Raw genomic sequence first — 19,533 nt, 5'->3', positions numbered from 1 at the left:
TGACATACCGTCACACGGACGGGGGAAAATGTGTTTAAAAAACTTTTTCAGGGGCGCCTGGGTGGCTTAGTCGGTTAAGCGTCCGACTTTTGCTTAGGTCATGATCTCGCGGTTCGTGGGTTCGAGCCCCGCGTCGGGCTCTGTGCTGACTGCCAGCTCAGACTCTGGAGCCTGTTTCAGTCTGTGACTCCCTCTCTCTCTGACCCCCCTGTTCGCTCTCTCTCTCTCTCTCCTAGAAATAAATAAAACATTTAAAAAAAAAAAAAAAAAAAAAACTTTTTCATATCTGAAGTCCCGGACATTTCATTTACCTGATCTGCTAAAGTCTGTGGTGAAGAGTAGCCAATGCGGCATCCGTGAGAAAGACACACGAGCTCGGCACTTAATTCTAACACATGGGCCAGCGGCAGATACCCAATGTAAACATCTTCTTCTCTAAAAGCAAAGGGGATATAAAAGCAACTGTCAAGTGCTGTCTCTGCTAGAAGTAACTGCAAAAGGGAGCCCACGTGGGGAGAAAAGGTGAGAGAAGGAGAGAAGGAGAGAGGGAGAGGGAGGGAGAGAGACAGAGAGAGAGAGAGAGAAAGAGGGTGTGTATGTACACGTGTGGGGGAGGAGCTGCAGACACACACTGGGGGTGTGCGGGGTGTGCAGGAAGGGAGAACCACAGCTCAGACTAAAACCCAGGAGGCAGACAGTGAGGAAGTGGCCCCGTCTCTGGTCCCACTCAAAGGCACTCACTAAGGATTTCTACTGCAGGAGCAACATGCTAAGAGAGAAGAAATGGAGGCTGGGGGCCAAAAGAAGAGTTCTCTTAAAGGGCAGAGGAAATCATCCACAAAGGAAATGGTGTTTAAAATGGTGGGCTCCCCAACAGAAGAGTTCAAACAGAATCCACCACTCTTGGCCAGGAGTTTTACAAAAGAAATTCCTGTTTTGAGAGTTATTTAAGAAGTAATAAATTGTACCATACATAAGAAAATGTATACTATGTGTATCTATTTCATGAACTACGGCCACCCCCAAAAATATGAAGAACAAACGTCTAAGACTAACCCAGGAAACTTGCTCTTAATTCTTTCTGAAAGTTATCCATTCATAAGAGAAATCTCTCTGTCCATCCCTAAATTCAATCCCGCAGTAACCGGCATGTGTGAGGGTAATTTCTGTGCATAAGGGCATCAAAAATATCCAGCCACCACCAGCACACCAGATCGGTCATTTTCATACCCACTCCATTACAGGCCCTCACGGTCCCATCTGGTCTCCTCGCCGGTCCCTTCCCACGGCACGCCCACCCCGCCTGCCACTGCTGGAATTGTTCTTACAGAGAAAAATCAGAGACTGAATAGAGCTCCATAAATATTTAGTGGAACCTATGAAGTGGTCTGTTCACCTGAATCATACATGTTTAGGTATAAAAATGACACTAGTGGCAATACTATCAACTGATTAAAGTAATTTAAAGTAAGGGATTTAAGTTAGTTAAAATTTACACTTTTAAAGTGAAAAGTAAATATTAGCAATGATATTGTACATAAAACTGTATTTGAAACCTCACAACTGTAACTATTTTGTGACTAACTTAAATGTGCTGCCTTTTGTTTTTGCTTGTTTGTTGTTGTTGTTACTGTTGTTGGTTTTTGAAGGAAATGCCAACTGTGAAAAGGCCCTGGGAGACTGACCTGGCCATATACTACTAAATGACACAGTTAACAATGGATACAAATAACAGACCACTTCGTATGCATTTACCAGGACTCACCCCAGCCTTGGGATCCTTTCCGCCATCCCAGTTATCCCAGCAATAATATTACTGTGGGAGATCATGACTCCCTTCGGCAATCCTGTGGATCCACTCGTGTACATGATTACTGCGATATCTGAGGGCGCTGGTTTGCTATGAGGTTTGTTTTCTGCATTGGGGGAAAAAAAAACACAAACACATCTGAGAAATTTAGCCACATTACCAATTTCTTCCATCATCAGGTTTTTGAACTCAATTCAACAACTACTGTATTCATTCAGGTCAGCAATACAGATCGAGTCCCTGCACATAAAGGAAACATAGAATATACGGAGATAAATAAACCATAAATCTATAATGTAATAAGAGTTATGAAGAAAAATAAAGCAAGACTAGGTATGGTGATAGTAGAAGCAATTTAGATGGAGGAGTCAAGAAACACTTTCCTGTCAAGTTGGTATTTTAGTAAAGACTTGAATACAGTGAGAAGGCGGCCGTGGCAACCCTGGGACCGGGAGAAGAATGCTTCAAGTGGAAAATAAGCAAGAGCACAGGCCCTGAGGCAGCAATGTGATTGGCAGATGTAAAGACAGAGCAAAAGGAAAAAGAGCAGGAAAGAAAGGCGAAGTTGCAGCTGGAACCATATCATGCAAAGCCTTGAAGGCCACACTTAAGACTCTGGATTTCACTGCGGGGTAGAAAGCAATGTTGTTTTGAACAAGGGTTTGTCATCACCTGTGACAAGGGTCGCTTTGGCTGCTACCCGGCTACCTAACTTAAGAAAGGGAAGAAAGGTGGCAGGGACACAAATGCCAGAAATTCAAGTAAGAAATAAGGGTGGCTGCTAAAAATGTCCTCTGCTCTACATGGTGAGGCTGCCTTGGCTACAGTCCGAGTCCTGGATTAAAAGGCTGTGTCCTCCTTGGGCAGAAGCCTAAGGTCAGCAGCCACCATCCCACAGGTGACACAGCAGAAAGGCAAAGTAAGTGGGTCATGGGTGGCACTGCCCGAATTAATCCTGGCACTCCTCCACATGGGGATCCCTTGGGTCAGCAAGGGAAAAGGATTTTAAACGTGTTACCCAGTGAACCCCGTCTCTCCGACACGCACAGATGTATCCCATGACAATCGTCTTCACCCCGGTCCTTCCTCCCTAGCCCGTCACTCAGCCCTTCATCCCAGGGACCCTCCGCCGCCACGTCCTACGAACTGCTCTGAGGGGGCCCTCCTGCAACCCCGGTGTCGCCGGACTCCTGCAGACGACTCCACCTCACTGGCGCGCTCCTTTCACTTGGCTCCCGGGAACCACACAGTACGTTTCCTTCCCTCCTCTCTGACTAACCTCAGTCGCTTTCAGAGGCACCATTCTCCGTGGGCGACCTCACCTGCTTCCACAGCCATAATGAAAACCTAAGTGCGCATCTAGCTTTTGAATCTCTTAACTCCAAACTTTACTCAGGAGTATATGCCCACCCCCCCACCCCCCCAGATCTACAGCGAGGGATGCCTGGATGGCTCAGTCAGTTAAGCATCCAACTTTGGCTCAAGTCATAATCTCGTGGTTGGTGAGTTTGAGCCCCGCATCAGACTCTGTGCTGACAGCCCAGAGCCTGGAACTTGCTTCAGATTCTGTGTCTCCCTCTTTCTCTGCTCCTCCCCTGCTCTCTCTCTCTCTTCTCTGCTCCTCCCTTGCTCTCTCTCTCTCCCAAAAATTAATAAGCATTTAAAAAAAGATCTACACTGATGTCCCACTAGCACTGAGAGTTCCATATGCCCAACACTAATGTCAGCACAGCCCTGTTCCCGTCCCAGAGCTTGAGTGCTCCCAGCTCAAGAAGTACCGTGTTTCCAACTGTAAAGCAAATCCAGTCCCTGCACCCTAGCCGCTTCTGTGGAATTCCTAAATCCCCACACTCTTTCTAGCACTTTATCTGAGTGGAACTTCCAGTGTCACCATGCCCATGTGGTCCAGCTGGGGGGTAAAAAGACGTTCCCTCTGGAAGAGGCAGAGTCAGAGCTGGGGCGGGGGGGGGGGGATCGGGGAGGTCCAGCCATCTGCTCATACTTACACACATAATTTGTACACACATATGACTAGCTTGATGGCACTACTTACAAAACTAACTTCAAACCACTCAAAACTACCAGAAAAAACCAACAGGAAACTTGTATAACATAGAAGTATTTTCAAGTAATTTCACATAAAAACTACTTTCAGAATACTAACAAATTAATCTGTGTGTTCTTCCTGAAACCTTTCTTTAAAGGGCAGATGAAAGTAGATCCAGAGTGGCCGTACTCCCCGAAGTGATGGTCTAGGAAGTGGGTTTGTCCCCAACCTAACCTCAGCGTCGGGACAACTCTGGGGAACACGGTCCCTGCAGAATCACAGGAAGGACCCGGAAGTGAGCCGTACCTGCTGCGCTCGCCTTGGCCCCCAGGGCCTGCACTGCGGCCATGGTGTGCACGATGACACCCTTGGGGAACTCGGACCAGGTGGGAGGCTTCCCGTCCACGGTGATGATGTGCCGCAGGCGTGGGACTAAGGAGACGATATCCTGGAAAAACAAGCGTGCCTCACGGTGTTCACTGTGCATCAGCAAATGGCTTACAGCCAGTCCGGGACACAAGAAAAGCAGTTTACTGCAATCCCAGAATTATTCGTTTCTTGTCTCCAAAACAGGGTGAGGGGGTGCACTGGTATGAATACGTATTCACTTCCTTCAGATGGAGAAGTACCGGTCTGAAATTTAAATTGCTAATTTATAGCATTAGATTTCCTGTGTGTACTGGTTCCTGATCAACAAAGTCACTTCCTTACAAAACAGGCGTGTAAACACAGGCCGCCCAAAAACAGAGCGGCCACAGCCCCGTAGGTTTTCAAGAGACAAACAAAGATGGGGGGGATTCACTTAAAAACTTGCAGATAAAAAATGGGGGGTGGGGGGACGCCTGGGTGGCTCAGTCGGTGGAGCATCTGACTTTGGCACAGGTCATGATCTCACGGTTCATGAGTTTGGGCCCCGCATCAGATCCTCTGTCCCCTTCTCTCTCTGCCCCTTCCCTACTGGTTCTCATTCTCGTTCTCTCTCTCTCTCAAAATAAATAAATTTTTTTTTTTTTTAACTGCACAGGGGCGCCTGGGTGGCTCAGTTGGTTAAGTTTCTGATTCTTGATACCGGCTCAGGTCATGATCCTGGGGTCAGAAGACCGAGCCCCACACTGGACTCTACGCTGACAGAGTGGAGGCTGCTTGGCATCCTCCCTCCCCTCTCTTTCTGCCCCTATCCTTCTCCTGTCCTGGGGAGTGCGCTCTCTGTCTCTCTCTCAAAATAAATAAATACACCTTTAAAAAAAAAAAAAAAGGCAGATATTACGTTTCACAGGAAGTCATCTAGGGACTTAAACCCCTTCTCCTATAGTTTCATTAAGTCTCCTTTTTCCTTGAAAAAATTCTAAAACCTCATAATGACCCAATGCTTCCAAAAAATAAATAAATGAGTTGCCAGTTTAGAAACAACCCTTCAAAATTATGAATTTATTGAAAATAGACTAGAACACAAGTGAACACAATAAAAGTTATGATCCCTTCCCCCTTAGACAAGGACGTATGTATTATATTACCAATCAAGCTATTACCTCTCTGCACTACTTATACATAAATACAGGCAAAACCTACTTTTTCTTCTCCAAAAGGAAAGGAATAAAGTATGATAGTCCTAAAAGTTTACAAAGATACTCAGGATTTTAATGATCATAAAAGCATCAGTATTAGTGCCCAAGACAGTGAAAATTCTCAAATATTGGACAGTTATAAAATAACCACAGAACTCACCTTCAACTTTGTTTGCAAGAGTTCTTTACTGGTAATGATGTTGGTCACCTCTGTTTCATTTAAACCATGAACAATAGCCGGCCCGCCTAGAGTAGCATACAATGTAACAACTATAGGGAGAAGAAGGGCAAGTCAAGTGTTTGAATGTTTCAAGAACTAAATATAAAGTCTCTAAAGTAGTCAAATCACAATGGTATACTGAACCTAAATTTAAGAATCTATGACTTTTTGTTACATGGATAAATGCTATCCATGTAACATGCTATACTTTCCCAAATTATTTCAACATACTAATAAATATTATGACCACTCATCCTTTCCTACCTAATGGCCCCCCAATATTTCCAATGTTTTATAACAAAAGAATATGGGGGGCACCTGGATGCCTCAGTTGGTTGAGCGTCAGACTTCAGCTTAGGTCATGATCTCAAGGTTCACGAGTTCAAACCCTGTGTCGGGCGCTGTGCTGACAGCTCAGAGCCTGGAGCCTGCTTTGGATTCTGTGTCTCCCTCTCTCTCACTGCCCTTCCCCTGCTCACTCACTCTAAAAAAATAAACACTAAAAAAATTTTTAATTTTTTTAAGTTTTGTTTCACCTACGGATGCTGCTCTGGGATGCCACAATGGAAGGAATTCTATCTGACTCCTAAAATGTCAAAGCCTTAGTTAACTACCTGGTACAGAAAATAAGAAAAAAGAAAATATACCAGTAAGATGACGCACTGAGCACCAGGCTGAAGGTGTGATGTGTTAACATGAACAACTGGCAGGAAGGACTGCTTACTCTAAAGTAGAAAACTAAAGAAGAACATTCTAGAAATGGTGACGTTTCCTAACGACCCTGTGGACTTTTATTTGCTTTCTGCCTAACTGACAGAAGCTAGACTTAAAGTGACTTGAAGAGATAATTATTGTAAAGCTTCTCAAAAGAAGCATACTGTGAACCCACACCTATGAAAGCAAAGGGATAGGTCAGTTTTTACAGTAACAGTGGAAGCATTTACAGCAGGAAGCCTGGTAATAGCGTCTTCTCTGTTTCATCTGAAAGGTAAGACAATGTCCAGACTCAACGTCACATTTTGGCACCAAGGCCTGTGAGCTAAGCTTCCAGGACCACATCACAGGCTGGGGCCTCAGGGCTGCCACTTAAATTACAATATAAAAAACTCCTTATCAATGAACTTGGCACCTGGGATCAAATATTGACGTCAACAGTCACCGCTGACAGAAGTGGCATGACAAAGTGACACCCGCTTCACAAGAGAGCTCCTGAGAGGACCGGCCGAGCCTTCTGGTCCCCTTACCACGCTGGCCCCACAACTGTTCCACACTTCCTTTTCCAAAAGTAGACCCACAACTCTAAGTTGTAACAGAATTCTCCCTGATGAGACCAAGGTGAAAACTAACCTCAGAATTTTACTTTCTTAACAATGAAACATTAGTAATAAACACTATCCTCTCTCCCACAGTAACTCAAGTCTGCTCTTCCAGAAGATCAGAAAGCCTACGTACGCTGAAAATTATACATAAAGCACGCCTGCGCGGCAATCATCCATTCGGCCCTGGTTTCGCAGAAGATGGCGATGTTGGTCTTTGGCTTCTGACCCAGTATCTGTAAGCCATTTCCAAAATTAAGAGCTCTAAGGAAGACGTCTTCATAGGAGAGCCAGTTATAGTGTCCGAGAATAACCTGATAAACAAAAAACATACAAATACCTTTTAATATAACCAAAATAATGTGTTCTAGAAAGAAGCCAAGATTTGTTCTAAGTTTTATGACAAACCAGAGTTATATCTGCATGTAACTTAACTGTTTTTTTTTTTAAATAAAAGAGAGTTTCGAGTGAAAAAAACCTATTTTGAAAATTAGCTATGTTGTGACATTTTCTTTGACAAACTGCACGCCAAATCTTTTAACGTAATGGGGGGGGAGGGTATTTTTAAAAATCCTCCGAGGTAGATAGGATTTTAAAGATCAACTTTTTGACCAAAGGATCCGACTTAAACAATGTAGGTGTTAGCTTAAAATTTAGCCTAGTCTCAAGTACCAAGGATACCAACATTTTACTTTCCGTCTATTTATGAATTCCCAGATTTGAATATCAAATCGTACAATATGATTCACAAACTGAAACTAGACAGGCCCAAGATAACAGACATATTTATGGCTGTTCAATTAACTGCTCTATCCCGTATCTAACTCAGCGTAAGAAAAGTAAACAAGTCTCTATTTAAACAACCAGGATTAATTACATTATTCATTTAAGCCTTAAGTACCAACTGATATCACTGGGCTTTCAACGTTTTATGTGTGCTCCCCATAAGTGCAGGTAACATTAAGTCGACATTAGCAATAATCCTCTTTCAGAACTGGCTAACATTTTTCTTTAGGAATTTTCTCCAACTTTTATCAGACCACAAATCCCCAATTACATATCAACTGGATAAAAAGTTCCTCACACTACAAATATATACATATAGTTCCCAAACACAGCTGTCTCACTAATATATCTTTCACACACCTTAAAACCATCTAACCACATTCATTTTTAAAAATGCATGCATTTAAGAGAGTTTCAGAAATAAGAGGTTGGGCGAAGATATAAAAATGGGGGGAAGGTAAATACTGCCCTCTAGTGTCCTCTTCCATAATGGATTAAGAAATAAATTTTTATTTTTATGGTTAAGGCAACTGCATTTAAAATATTTAACGTGAGCGGTCCCAAACTCTCACCTTGCTCTGCACCCCCATGAAATGCTCAGCACAGGGAGCTCCATGACTTCAAAAGGAGCTCTGTGGGGGTGAGAAGACAGATGAGAACTCGGCCAAAATGTGCACAAACTGGCTTACAATTATTAAGAATTTTACACTCCAAAGATAAGCATGAGCTACCTCTTAGATTCTAGAAGCTAAATGATGAGCTTTGTAAGTTTCAGAGAATGTGTATGTTCTGAAAGGTTATGATCTGTATAATCCAAATACTTAAATCCATGTAATGGGGCCACCATGTGGCAAAGAAATCAAATCACGAATCTCACTGAAGCGTAACCAAACTGAATTCCACTAAATTCTTTAAACTGCTGAATCTTCTACCTTTCCCATAAAGATTACATTTAAAGGTCGCTACCCACCCTGCAATTTTGCCTTTTACTGGAAAAAAATTCCAATTCTAACTCTGTCCCTATAGTTAGCTCAAACCTGAGATTAAACTCGTTTATTCCCTGCCCATCCTGAAGAACGGCCAACCTCCCTCTATGCGGGACCACAGACCGCACCACCCAGCAATCCTATCTGCTTCCCGGCTGTGCTCACCCCCAAGCCCTCCGAAACGGCTGCCTGAAACCTTCTTCCGCCCAAGTGTCCTCCGCACCCCCCTCCCACCCGCCTCCACTTGCAGGTGATGACACATCTCACGGTCACGGAGAAATCAGGCATGCGCAGGAACACCCTCGCCCTGCTGCCAGCGAGCTGAACAGCCCACATACATCTGTGTCCTCGATCTCTGCAGTCTTGTGGTATTACAGTGATTGAAGCGTCCCTAACAAACCCAAACTTACAAAGACTTTTACTCTGAGGCGCTTCCCAAATTTCTGTCTCCAATCTTAACCACCTCTACTTGCATCTCCAAGTCCGAAAACCTTACCCTGGCCTACACAGCCCTACGGGACCTAGCCATTGCCAGTGTCTCTGTGCTCACAGCAAACCCTCTTCCCCTAACTCACTACTTCCTGTAAATGCTTGGTCCTTTCTGTCCTTCAAACAGGCCGGCCCCAGGCAGGAGCTAAGATAAAGCAAGATGGGTGCCGCAAGCACAAGATTCAGAGAGGCCGTCGTTCTCAGGGTTTGAATACCTTCTTCAATTTTGCACCCCAACTGCCACAGCCAACAGACGTCACTCCAGTGTTAGAGCCAGCGAGTGCGCTGCCCCATCCCTCGCTGCAGAGCTGGCTCTTCTGTGGGTCAGGCCTCCCCTAGGAGAGGCCATCCCTGATCTCCAATCAGCTTTATGTCTCCATACTAGATATTCAACCTTTAACTTATCACTTGCAGTCTCTCTTCCTCCAGTACAAATACAAGACCCGCGAGAAGAGTAACCTTTGTGTCCTGTTCGTTATCGGCTCCCTAATGGCGTACAGCTCGTCTCAGCGACCATTTCTTATTTGCATGGAATAAGCAGTATAATTAAACACAATTTCAATTCACTTTGGGCCTTCAGAGAGTCTTCGGACCCCTCTCCCCTCTAGAAGCCTCCTGTTGTAAAAGAGTGTTTTAAGAAAAAAAAAATCCACATCCATCTGATCACTTAATCCCTAGGGCTACTTCTGTTCTGGCCACCCTTCCATTTATGCACACATCCTAGCCTGCCACCTCTTAAATATTTTTATCCACACGGCGGCCAGCGGGCACTGCGTGGCTCGGTCCATTAAGCATCTGACTCTGAATTTAGGCTCAGGTCATGATCTCAGCGTTCATGACATCGAGCCCCACGTGAGGCTCTGTGCTGACAGCTTGGAGCCTGCTTGGGATCCTCTGTCTCCCTCTCTGCCCCTTCCCCACCTGTGCACACACACTATCCATTCTTATCCGTGACCCATGAGACACAAATGTGCTCATTTTCCAGACTCTGAGTCAGGAAAAGGAATGACTAGTCTGGCTAGGTCTACCGTGGAGTCTCTGAGCAGTTTCCTAACTTGTAAACTTAGGGGCAGAGTTAAGACAGGCCCTATGGTCACTTTCCTCACTCACGTTTAATTGCCTATATTTTTATTCTGTGACAGGTATGACATACACATGTGTAAATATCAGTGTTATCACTCAGACTACCACTACCCCAAACAGAGGAACTTAGTAATTTTCTTTGTTCAGAAACACATTGATGATGCTAAGGATGAGGGTCTCTTATCTCAAAAGACAAACTATAAAAATAAAATGGAGTAACATACAGAACATTCTGTAAAATAAAAGCATACAAATACTGAACTCTTCAGGACCCTGACGAATGATACAATCAAATAAAGATCAAGTTTCCAGGTAGCTAAGGGTTTAACCAGTACAAGTAGCAACTTTCCGTTTAGCTTTTTAGAATAGAAAGACTTTAAAATTAACACTTTCCTGCTTTCTTCGACAAAGTACACCTGGTTCCATTCACCCTTCTCTCTGTGAATGAAAATTACGACAATTTACTGTGAGGGAGCCAGAGGGCGAAAATATTCAGCAGGTGTGGATGGTGGGTAATGATCATGAGGAGAAAAAGAGGAGGAAGAGGAGGAGGAAGAGGAGGAGGAGGAGGGGGAGGACAAGGGGGAAAGATGAGGAGGGGGAGTGGGGAAGGGGGGGAGGATGGGAAGGGGGGGCCGAGGGGGGGACGGGGGGGGACGAGGAGGGCTAACCCTTGCCAGTGTTCACCGCGTGCTAAGCAGGCTGCAGTAGCAGCTTATTAAGACTCTCACACTAACTCTTAGGACAGTTACTACTATTATCCCTATTTCACCAATGACAATACTGAGGCAGAGAGAGAGTATGCATAACTTGCTCAAATATCACACAGCCTGAGTAGGACTAGAATGCGAATCCGAGCAGGCTCATTCCCCAATCTAAGGCCTAAATTATGGCGCCCCGACTACACTACGGAAGGAGGCGCTGTTACTGTGCTGGTGAGAACGGGGGTCTAATTGACATCCGTCGAGGATCCTTGCAACTGCTGTGCGCGTGGGTTATAGCAAGGGCAAGCGTGGAAGCAGAGACCTGTTAAAAGGAGGTTGGGGGGCCGTTAAGGGGAGCAGACTCCCGGTTCTTCGGCTCGAGCCGTTTGGTACCCGGTGGTGCCTCTCACAAACGGGCTGAGCAGGAGAGAAACAAGTACGGAAAGGAAAAGCAAGGTTCTGACTGGGGAAGGGCACTCTCACAACCGAAACACAAACCCTGGCCAAGAGAACGACCATTATTTTCTATATAAATTAGGATGTAAATGTCCTAACAAGTCAGAAAATAAACACCATAACATATGCAGATATATACGTTTGTTTTATACATATATGTATATATATATAAAAATGACTGACTCTGGAGCAAGAAATAACACAAAAGTAGGCACCGAGGAAGAAGAAAGCTAAGTCAATTTCCAAGAGCAGAAGAGAGTATTTCTATGATCTTTTTGGATCAATTTACAAAGAATAGCATAGTGAAATCTTCTCTTTCTAGGCACTATGATTATGTAATCCCTCCTAGTTTCTTCTTTCTAATGTGTGTAAAATAAAGCGTTTCTGGTGGGTAGATCATTAAATGTCTGAGCCGGCCTTGCACTCCTTTCTGTTTCGCTGTAAAAATTTTTTTCTTCTTTACAACTGTGTTCTATTTCAGGTCCACGTATTTTAAAGACTCTCTGGAAAGCAATCCTTCACGGCTCTTCATTTCCAAAGACCTTAGAAGGATGCACTGGCGGCCGGCAATGCGGACACACACCCGGTGCTCAGAGCCCGCCGTAGCTTCATAAAGCCAGAGGACACTTCTCGAAAAGCTTGCCGAGCCTCAAGAATATAGCAGCCTCTGCTTCTCCGCCTTTCGTTTTTCTCTCTGTGCCCCCGAGAGACTGGCCTTAGGGAAGTCAAAAGCCACGCTGTCATGGGCATAACGAGAGCAGGATCACCACTGACTTCTCCTCTGCTCACCCTCCCTTCGGAGCTCAACACTGACTTAGGTAGCATATGATGGACACAAAGCTTCAGAATTCATTTATCTGAAATAATGGTTCCGGTATCTTTGTTTCAACTATATCAGATACATTCCAGGGTTAATCCCCAAAGCTCAGCCCCCAAAACGAGAAGGAAGGAAACGCTGAGACACTGCTACATCAGTGGCCGGCTTTCCCAATTCAAGATGATGGTCAAATACGGAAACTACTGAATGACGGGACGCTCCGTCACAGACCTGTCTGCGCTCTGGCTGGAAGCGTTCTGAGCAGAAGCCACGGGACCTAAGCAACTCCGCTCTTACAGGCACCGGAGTCCCCGTTGTGTAATAACCGCCCCCCCACCCCCCCCCCATCAGAGCCGCTGCTGGTTCTGCTGCAACACAGTGCGTGTAAACAAGCAACCAAGAGGTGAAAAGCCCCAGTGTGTTTATAACCCCCAGTGGAGATGCCCGCAGTCCCGGGTGCAAACCACTGTTACAGTTGCAACAGAGACAGAGAGAAACCAGGGGCTTGGCTAATCAGTGGTGTGGCACTTTCTTCCTGGGTAAGGCTAACAGAAAACATCTGATTCATTTACTACACACGAAACCTAAACATTAGTTTTCTCCCCCCAGCTAGCCTCATTTCAAATACAAGATTCTCTGTATCAGAGTTTATACAGAGCCTCCCCAAAAAAGTCCGACGAATCACAAACGCCAACAGCAGGGCAGACGTCAGGGGCAGACGGACCTGACAGTGACGCGATACGGACAGAGAAGGCTGCTAACTGTAAGCTTTTTCATTTTCAACGTTCCTATCTTCAAATATTTCTTTGTTGAACAAATGAGGACAGCAAAGACCCCGTGGGCGGGCCAGAGAGTGCCCTGAATACACAAACACACAACAGGGAAAAACTTTCCTTGTGTCCGTTGTGTTATCTGGCCACATTTAAGAAGAAACTGACAGGTCTAGGATTTTATTTTATCCTAATTACACTGATGCCTGAATCAAGAAGGAACTTCACCTCTACCATCCTCATCTCCTTTTCACATTCTTGGAAACTCGTCTGCTACTATAAGGACTGAAAAATAGTGTGAGTCCCATAAAATGCCTATAATGTGCACAACTCTGGAGAAAAAACGAAATCTCCTGCTAAAGTAGGACATCTGTTACATAAGCTGAGATTAAAAACAAGAGAACCAATCTTTGAATTCAAATAGCATTAGTTCAAAAAACAAAATGTTTTCAGGGCGCCTGGGTGGCTCAGTCGGTTAGGCGTCCGACTTCAGCTCAGGCCATGATCTCACGGTTCATGGGTTCGAGCCCCACATCAGGCTCTGTGCTGACAGCCAGCTCAGAGCTGGGAGCCTGCTTAGGATTCTGTGTCTCCCTCTCTCTCTGCTCCTCCCCTGCTCACGCTGTTTCTCTCAGAAATAAATAAAACTTTAAAAAAAAAGTTTTTAAGACAAGACACAGGAGTGGAAAACTTTAGCACCTAAAAAAGTGCAGTGTTTTTGGTACCTTGTATTAACTGCCAGATCTCTCAAAGACAAAATCAAGATGGTATTGCATAAAAAGTAAAAATGGCAACTAAATATCAGACCCGGTTATGATAAAATATGTTTTAGGAGTTATAATCTATAGGCTTGAAGAGTAAACACACATGGGTAACTACACGACTTTGATTTCGAGAAATGTGTACGCTATGATCTCCAGATAGAGCTTAAGTTAGCTTAAAAGAAAAAGATTCATCTAAGTGAGGCAAAAGTCAGTCAGCAAGAGAGAGACTATGCCTTACAAGGAGAGCGAGCCTGTCATTTCCCGAAGCCACCACCCAGCCGGCCAGGGGCACTGCTGATGTGCCGGGAGCAGTGAGATGGGCGAGGAGGGCTCCAGGCGCAACAGGACAGAGGATCACTGTTGGGAGGGGATGGACACTCACAGGCTCCGTTAAGTTAACATCATGTTCCAACTGCGAAGAATTACTGCCATTAAATTGCTGGCCATCCCCTTCATGTCTAGGGAGGAAAGGCCTACAGAATCTGTAAGGATAAGGCCACTAAAGACCACCACTGCAGACCCTCTGAAGTGTCTCATCCCATGGTGTGATTATTTGAACTTCTCCCCCCTGAACCTGAGAGTTGCTTCACGACTTACAGAAGAAAAAGGAGCTGGAGTCAGGATGTAGATGGAAAAAAGGATACGAGGAAAAACTTCGCCTGCATACATCCTACACATAAAACCTGACCAAATTATCAACCGGCTACTGATCATCTTAGTGCTCCTAAAAAAATTTTTATCATGGGGCGCGTGGGTGGCTTAGTCGGTTAAGCGTCTGACTTAGGCCCTGATCCCGCGGTTCATCGGTTCGAGCCCTGCGTCGGGCTCTGTGCTGACTGCCAGCTCAGAGCCTGGAGCCTGTTTCAGAGTCTGTATCTTCCTCTCTCTCTGACCCTCCCCTGCTCACTCTCTCTCTCTCCTAGAAATTAAAAAAAAAAAAAAAAAAAAAATTTTATCGTGGGGCGCCTGGGAGGCTCAGTTGGTTACACAGGCGACTTTTGGGTCCAGCTCTCACAGTTTATGAGACCAATCTCTGCTGTTAGGCTCTGCACTGACAGTGAGGAGCCTGCGTGGGATTCTCTCTCTGCCCCTCCCCTGCTTATGCATGTGCTTTCTCTCGCACGCTCTCTCTCTCAAAATAAACTTTAAAAAATTTTTAAAATTTATCTTCAGTGTTTACCTACTGGGACTTTAAGAACTGCTTGTAATAAAGTCATGTGTCAGGGCACCTGGGTGGCTCACTGGGTTAAGCATCCGACTTCAGCTCAGATCATGATCTCACAGTTCAGACTGGGAGTTGAAGTTCTGCACTGGGTTCTGTGCTGACAGCTCAGATCCTGGAACCTGCTTCGGATTCTGTGTCTGTCTGTCTCTCTCAAATATAAACATTAAAAAAAAGTCCTGTATCCAAAACCAGCATTTTCATGCCCTTTCTGTACACCCTACCCTTCAAACTGTTGCACTGCTCTATGATATTTCCTTGCAGTCACTCATATAATTTGCCCACCAAACTCCCAAGACAACAGTACTAAGAAAAACTAGAGCATTGACACAAGGGGCCACAAGCACTTCTACACACGTGTGTGTTTGTGTGCACGCATTCAGTTTATCCTCGACAAACCTGAACTGGCATTTACGAAGCAAGGAGCAGGCTCTAACGCTCACTTTACGACTCGCTAACTGAAACATTGCTGTGTACGTTACCCACCTGTGCCTCTGTGCCATCCTCTGTAAGATAACAATGATAACACTAACTCCCATGGCTATATTTTTAATGTTTTTTAAAATGTTTTATTTATTTCTTAGAGAGAGAGGGGGGCAGCATGAGCAGGGGAGGGTCAGAGAGAGAGGGAGACAAAGAGTCCAAAACAGGCTCTAGGCTCTGAGCTAGCTGTCAGCAGAGTCCGACGCGGGGCTCGAACCCATGAATTGAGAGATCATGACCTGAGCCGAAGCTGGATGCTCAATCGACTGAGCCACCCAGGCTCTCCCTCATATGGCTATTTTAAGTCTTAAATAAGCTGATATATGTAAAGCACTTAAAACAGCCTGACTTCTATGAAATGCTAATAAATAGCAGCAATAATCATTATCTTCATATTACAAATAAAAAAACTGAGGCAAATTTCTTAAATAACTTTTCCAGAGTCACATAGCTAGTTAAGTGGCAAAGCTGAGTGAGATCCAAACCTATAGCCTGGATCTGGAATCCAGGTTCTTAACCACCATCTTATATTGCCTCTAAGGATATTTTATCCCATTTCAAATCAACGATGGCAGGCTTGTCTATATTTATGAAAATTATTTTTTTCTTTTAATTTTTTCTAATCTAATGTTTATTTTTAAAAGAGGGAGAATGTGAGCGGGGGAGGGGGCAGAGAGGGAGAGAGGAGAGAGAGAGGAGAGAGAGAGGAGAGAGAGAGGAGAGAGAGAGGAGAGAGAGAGGAGAGAGAGAGGAGAGAGAGAGGAGAGAGAGAAAATATCCAAAGCAGGCTCCAGGCTCTGAGCTGTCAGCACAGAGCCCAATGTGGGGCTTGCACTCACGGACTGTGAGATCATGAAGAAAATTCTTTAAAAAACATGGTATTGCCACTATTAAAGTACCAAGACATGAAGCCCCCAACGGACCCTACATTAGAATCAGAAACAGCAAGCCTCACATCCCCAAACCCAGAACCATCTCCAGCACACGCAGGCGCTGGGGGAACTACCCAGGAATATGGTTTCCAACCCCAACCTGCTCTGGACATTCTCTTCTATGCCGTGGAGACTTTCAGGCTCCATGGGCAGTCTCAGTGGTTTGTGAAAATTCAGACCCATCTGTGCAGGGGAGTACAGAAGGGGATCATGACACAGTGTAGGATCCTTCCTGCCCTGTCTCTCCCGCCACATCAGCGACGTCCAGTAGCTGCAGAAGGCTCCTGTCCCTGGCCGCCACTTCCGAAAGCACCATTTTACTCAGAGGAAACACAAAGGCAATGAAAGATCTCCTTACCTTTTTAAAAATTTTTCCATTTGGTTGTACTTCATCTTCCTCATTTAAAATTTCACGTGTCCCCAAGAGTCTTTTGCCCTTAAATTTCTTTTTGGCATACATGAAAACTTTATCCAGCGTGTCACATCCAGGGTATAGTACGGAGGCCAAGCCGTCCAAACTGTTAACGGATCTGTATGCAGATTCAGGTTTTGAATTCACAGGCTTTGCTTTAATTCGGTTTGATTTTTCTTGTCTTGTCTCAAACAGAAAATAATACGGAATATATGTTATAACAGTATAAAGTGATATCATAAAATGTATGAAATACAAAAGAATGGGGTTGATGGTCTGTTTTAGCTTCATGGTAGCTGGTTTTGAAGATGCGTGGTTATTCATAAGTGCTCAAAAAGTAGAATTAACAGATTTCCGTGAGAATCTAGAAGGAAGAGAAAGAAAGATATTAGTCCAACATCATTTTAAAATAGCCTTACAGAATAATCCTTCACTTTAGGTGGCAAATGAAAATATTTGTTTCCAGTCAAGCAGCGGCTAGTATTGGCCTCTGGCAATGTCCTGTCCACCCCTGATGTGGTACATGTGACCCTCTTACAAGCATCTTGTATCTCTTTCCACATCATTCTATAAACAGGTGGTTTTTCCAACCTAACCCCAAGTGGTGAAGAAGGAGCAAGCCAGACACCTACATAAGAATCCAGACCAAAAACGTACCGATTTCCTCTCCCTGGCAGTCTCTGTGTATACACCATTTCCTCTCTCGCGGCCCAGCAGCCATTAATAATCACTGCATTCTTTCCCAGTGGGCTGCAGTCTCTCTCTCTAGGCAGTAACAAGCAACTAGAGTTGGCAAACAGAGAATCTACTTCCTGAAGGGATATTTTCCAATTCAGGCAGGTTAGATGGTGAAGCAAGGAGGCTGTAAACCTTGGTCTTTGTACTTTGCATTCATCAGATTTGCTGACAATCTACTATGTGTTGCATACTGTCCTAAGTACAGGAAATTCAACAGTGAACAAGACAGTCCACCTCCCTCCTCTCATGGAGTCTGCGCATTCACTGGGAGCGGCAGACGAAACGTGCGTACGCGTGTCAAGGGACGGTAAATGCTTGGAGGGAAAACGAACTGAGGGCAGGGAAACACGAAGTGAACAGGCAAGGCTGGAGAGACACTCGAGTGTATGGGAGGCGCACACGGGCCTCTCGGGCTGTGGAGGAGCCCCTCTCCCAGGAACATGGTGGAGGCCGTCTCAGGACAAAGGAGGGCAACGTGCACCATGGCCCAGTCAATTCTTCTACACGTACGCAGAGCTCTGACACGACTCTGTGACTTGGACTGTGTCCAATCAGACTATATGTGTCACCAGGTATGGGAGACAAAGTAGAAACTGTATAAAAGGCTACACCCCGCGGCGCTCAGGGCGGTTTTTTGGGTACGAACCCACTGAGCCCGTGCCGCCGCCACAAGCAAAGCTGCTTCGGAGACAAAGAAAGCCTCGCTGTCCGTTTCTCTGTGGGAGAACCGTGCTCTACGGCCGGTGACAGTGAGCGGAAACTTACAAGGAAAAGAGAGTGGGTCACGGGCCTGTCTGAGGAAAGCTGAGAACCCCAGGGGATATACTCCTCTGTGTGCTGGGTCGGTAATATCATTTCTGAAGAAACAAAACTGAAGCAAACTAGGAATCACGCCATCCAGCTTCAAGCCCAGCGGTTATGACGTCTAGCATGCTCATCTCCTATCCCCAAGTCCATGCTGTAGAAATTCTATTCCAGGCAAAACTGTGAGAAAGCTCTACCGCAGGCTCAGCAGGCCAAGAATGCGGGGCGCCTTGCCTCAGCCTCTGCATAACGTCCACGCAGAGACCGGAGCTCCAGGGAGGACCCGCGGCGACAGCCACAGCCCGGCACCGCCCTCACAGAACAGAGGACAGGCTGCGGGCCCTGCCCCTGTGGCTCCGGAGCAATGCTACACAGGCCAAAGCAGGCTGTAGGGACAGCGAGCTCCTGAGCAACCCCGAAGTGGACTGACTCGTGTCGGAACAGAGAACAGGGAGACCCACGCCTGGTGGCACTGTGGGAGACAGTGGAGACGTACTTGCTGAGGAGCGACTCACTTGGGGCTGGTAGTTCCAGGAGATCAAGGAAAGAGCAGAGCAAACAGAAGTTTAATGGAATCGGGGGAAAGAGAACCTAAGAGTCCTTCTACAGTCAGGGCAGCTCACAGACTGGCCTCAAACGCAGCCCCTACAAAGGCCTTATAATTTGCCTGGATGTCACAGTGAGGCAATCGATGGCCCAGGGCTCTGTCCAATACAATGAAGCCATCAGCTAGCTGTCGGGCCGAGGGTAACTGCTGGGTGTGAACTTGGCGCAAGTTTAACAAGGAGATCAGAGAAAGACAGTTAAAGAGCGTCCTACTAAAATCCAGCTGTCATCCCCTTGAGAGGGCACTCCAAGGGCACTCCGGGCGTTCAAGGCTGTGCCCACCAAGAAGCAACATCAAAGGATGCACACCGCAGGGGGTAAAAATAAACTGCACTGAAATAAGCCAGCAAGTCACTAAACAAATAGACAAGCAAGCAACACAAGCAGCAGCAGCCAGGGAAATCAGGAGGGGGAATCAGCATTCAGAAATGCTATCAAAGATCTTAAATGTGCGGTTTACAGCAAAAAACTATGGGGCACGCAAACGAACAGTAAAGGAAGACCCAAACACAGGGGGAGAGAG

At 45.5% G+C, this 19,533-nt stretch overlaps 1 protein-coding gene across 1 annotated transcript in view; it reads right to left on the bottom strand.

The window, feature by feature from the left end:
• The window catches only part of ACSL3 (acyl-CoA synthetase long chain family member 3), a 71,968-nt gene that overhangs the window by 16,414 nt on the left and 36,021 nt on the right, over positions 1 to 19,533 (bottom strand). The window contains exons 3-8 of the mRNA XM_039236841.1: positions 16,809 to 17,226; positions 7,095 to 7,272; positions 5,583 to 5,692; positions 4,171 to 4,305; positions 1,766 to 1,920; positions 312 to 435 (exon numbers count right to left, since the gene is read on the bottom strand). Coding sequence (XP_039092772.1) covers positions 312 to 435; positions 1,766 to 1,920; positions 4,171 to 4,305; positions 5,583 to 5,692; positions 7,095 to 7,272; positions 16,809 to 17,186 — 1,080 coding nt within the window. The 5' untranslated portion in view covers positions 17,187 to 17,226. The remainder of the gene's footprint in view (positions 1 to 311; positions 436 to 1,765; positions 1,921 to 4,170; positions 4,306 to 5,582; positions 5,693 to 7,094; positions 7,273 to 16,808; positions 17,227 to 19,533) is intronic.

The sequence above is a fragment of the Hyaena hyaena genome, unplaced genomic scaffold (genome assembly GCF_003009895.1).
Source record: "Hyaena hyaena isolate Hyena2069 unplaced genomic scaffold, ASM300989v1 scaffold_117, whole genome shotgun sequence".
NCBI lineage: Eukaryota > Metazoa > Chordata > Mammalia > Carnivora > Hyaenidae > Hyaena > Hyaena hyaena.
The sequence above is the reverse complement of the archived record's forward strand: the minus strand, read 5'-3'. Positions and strand labels throughout refer to the sequence as shown.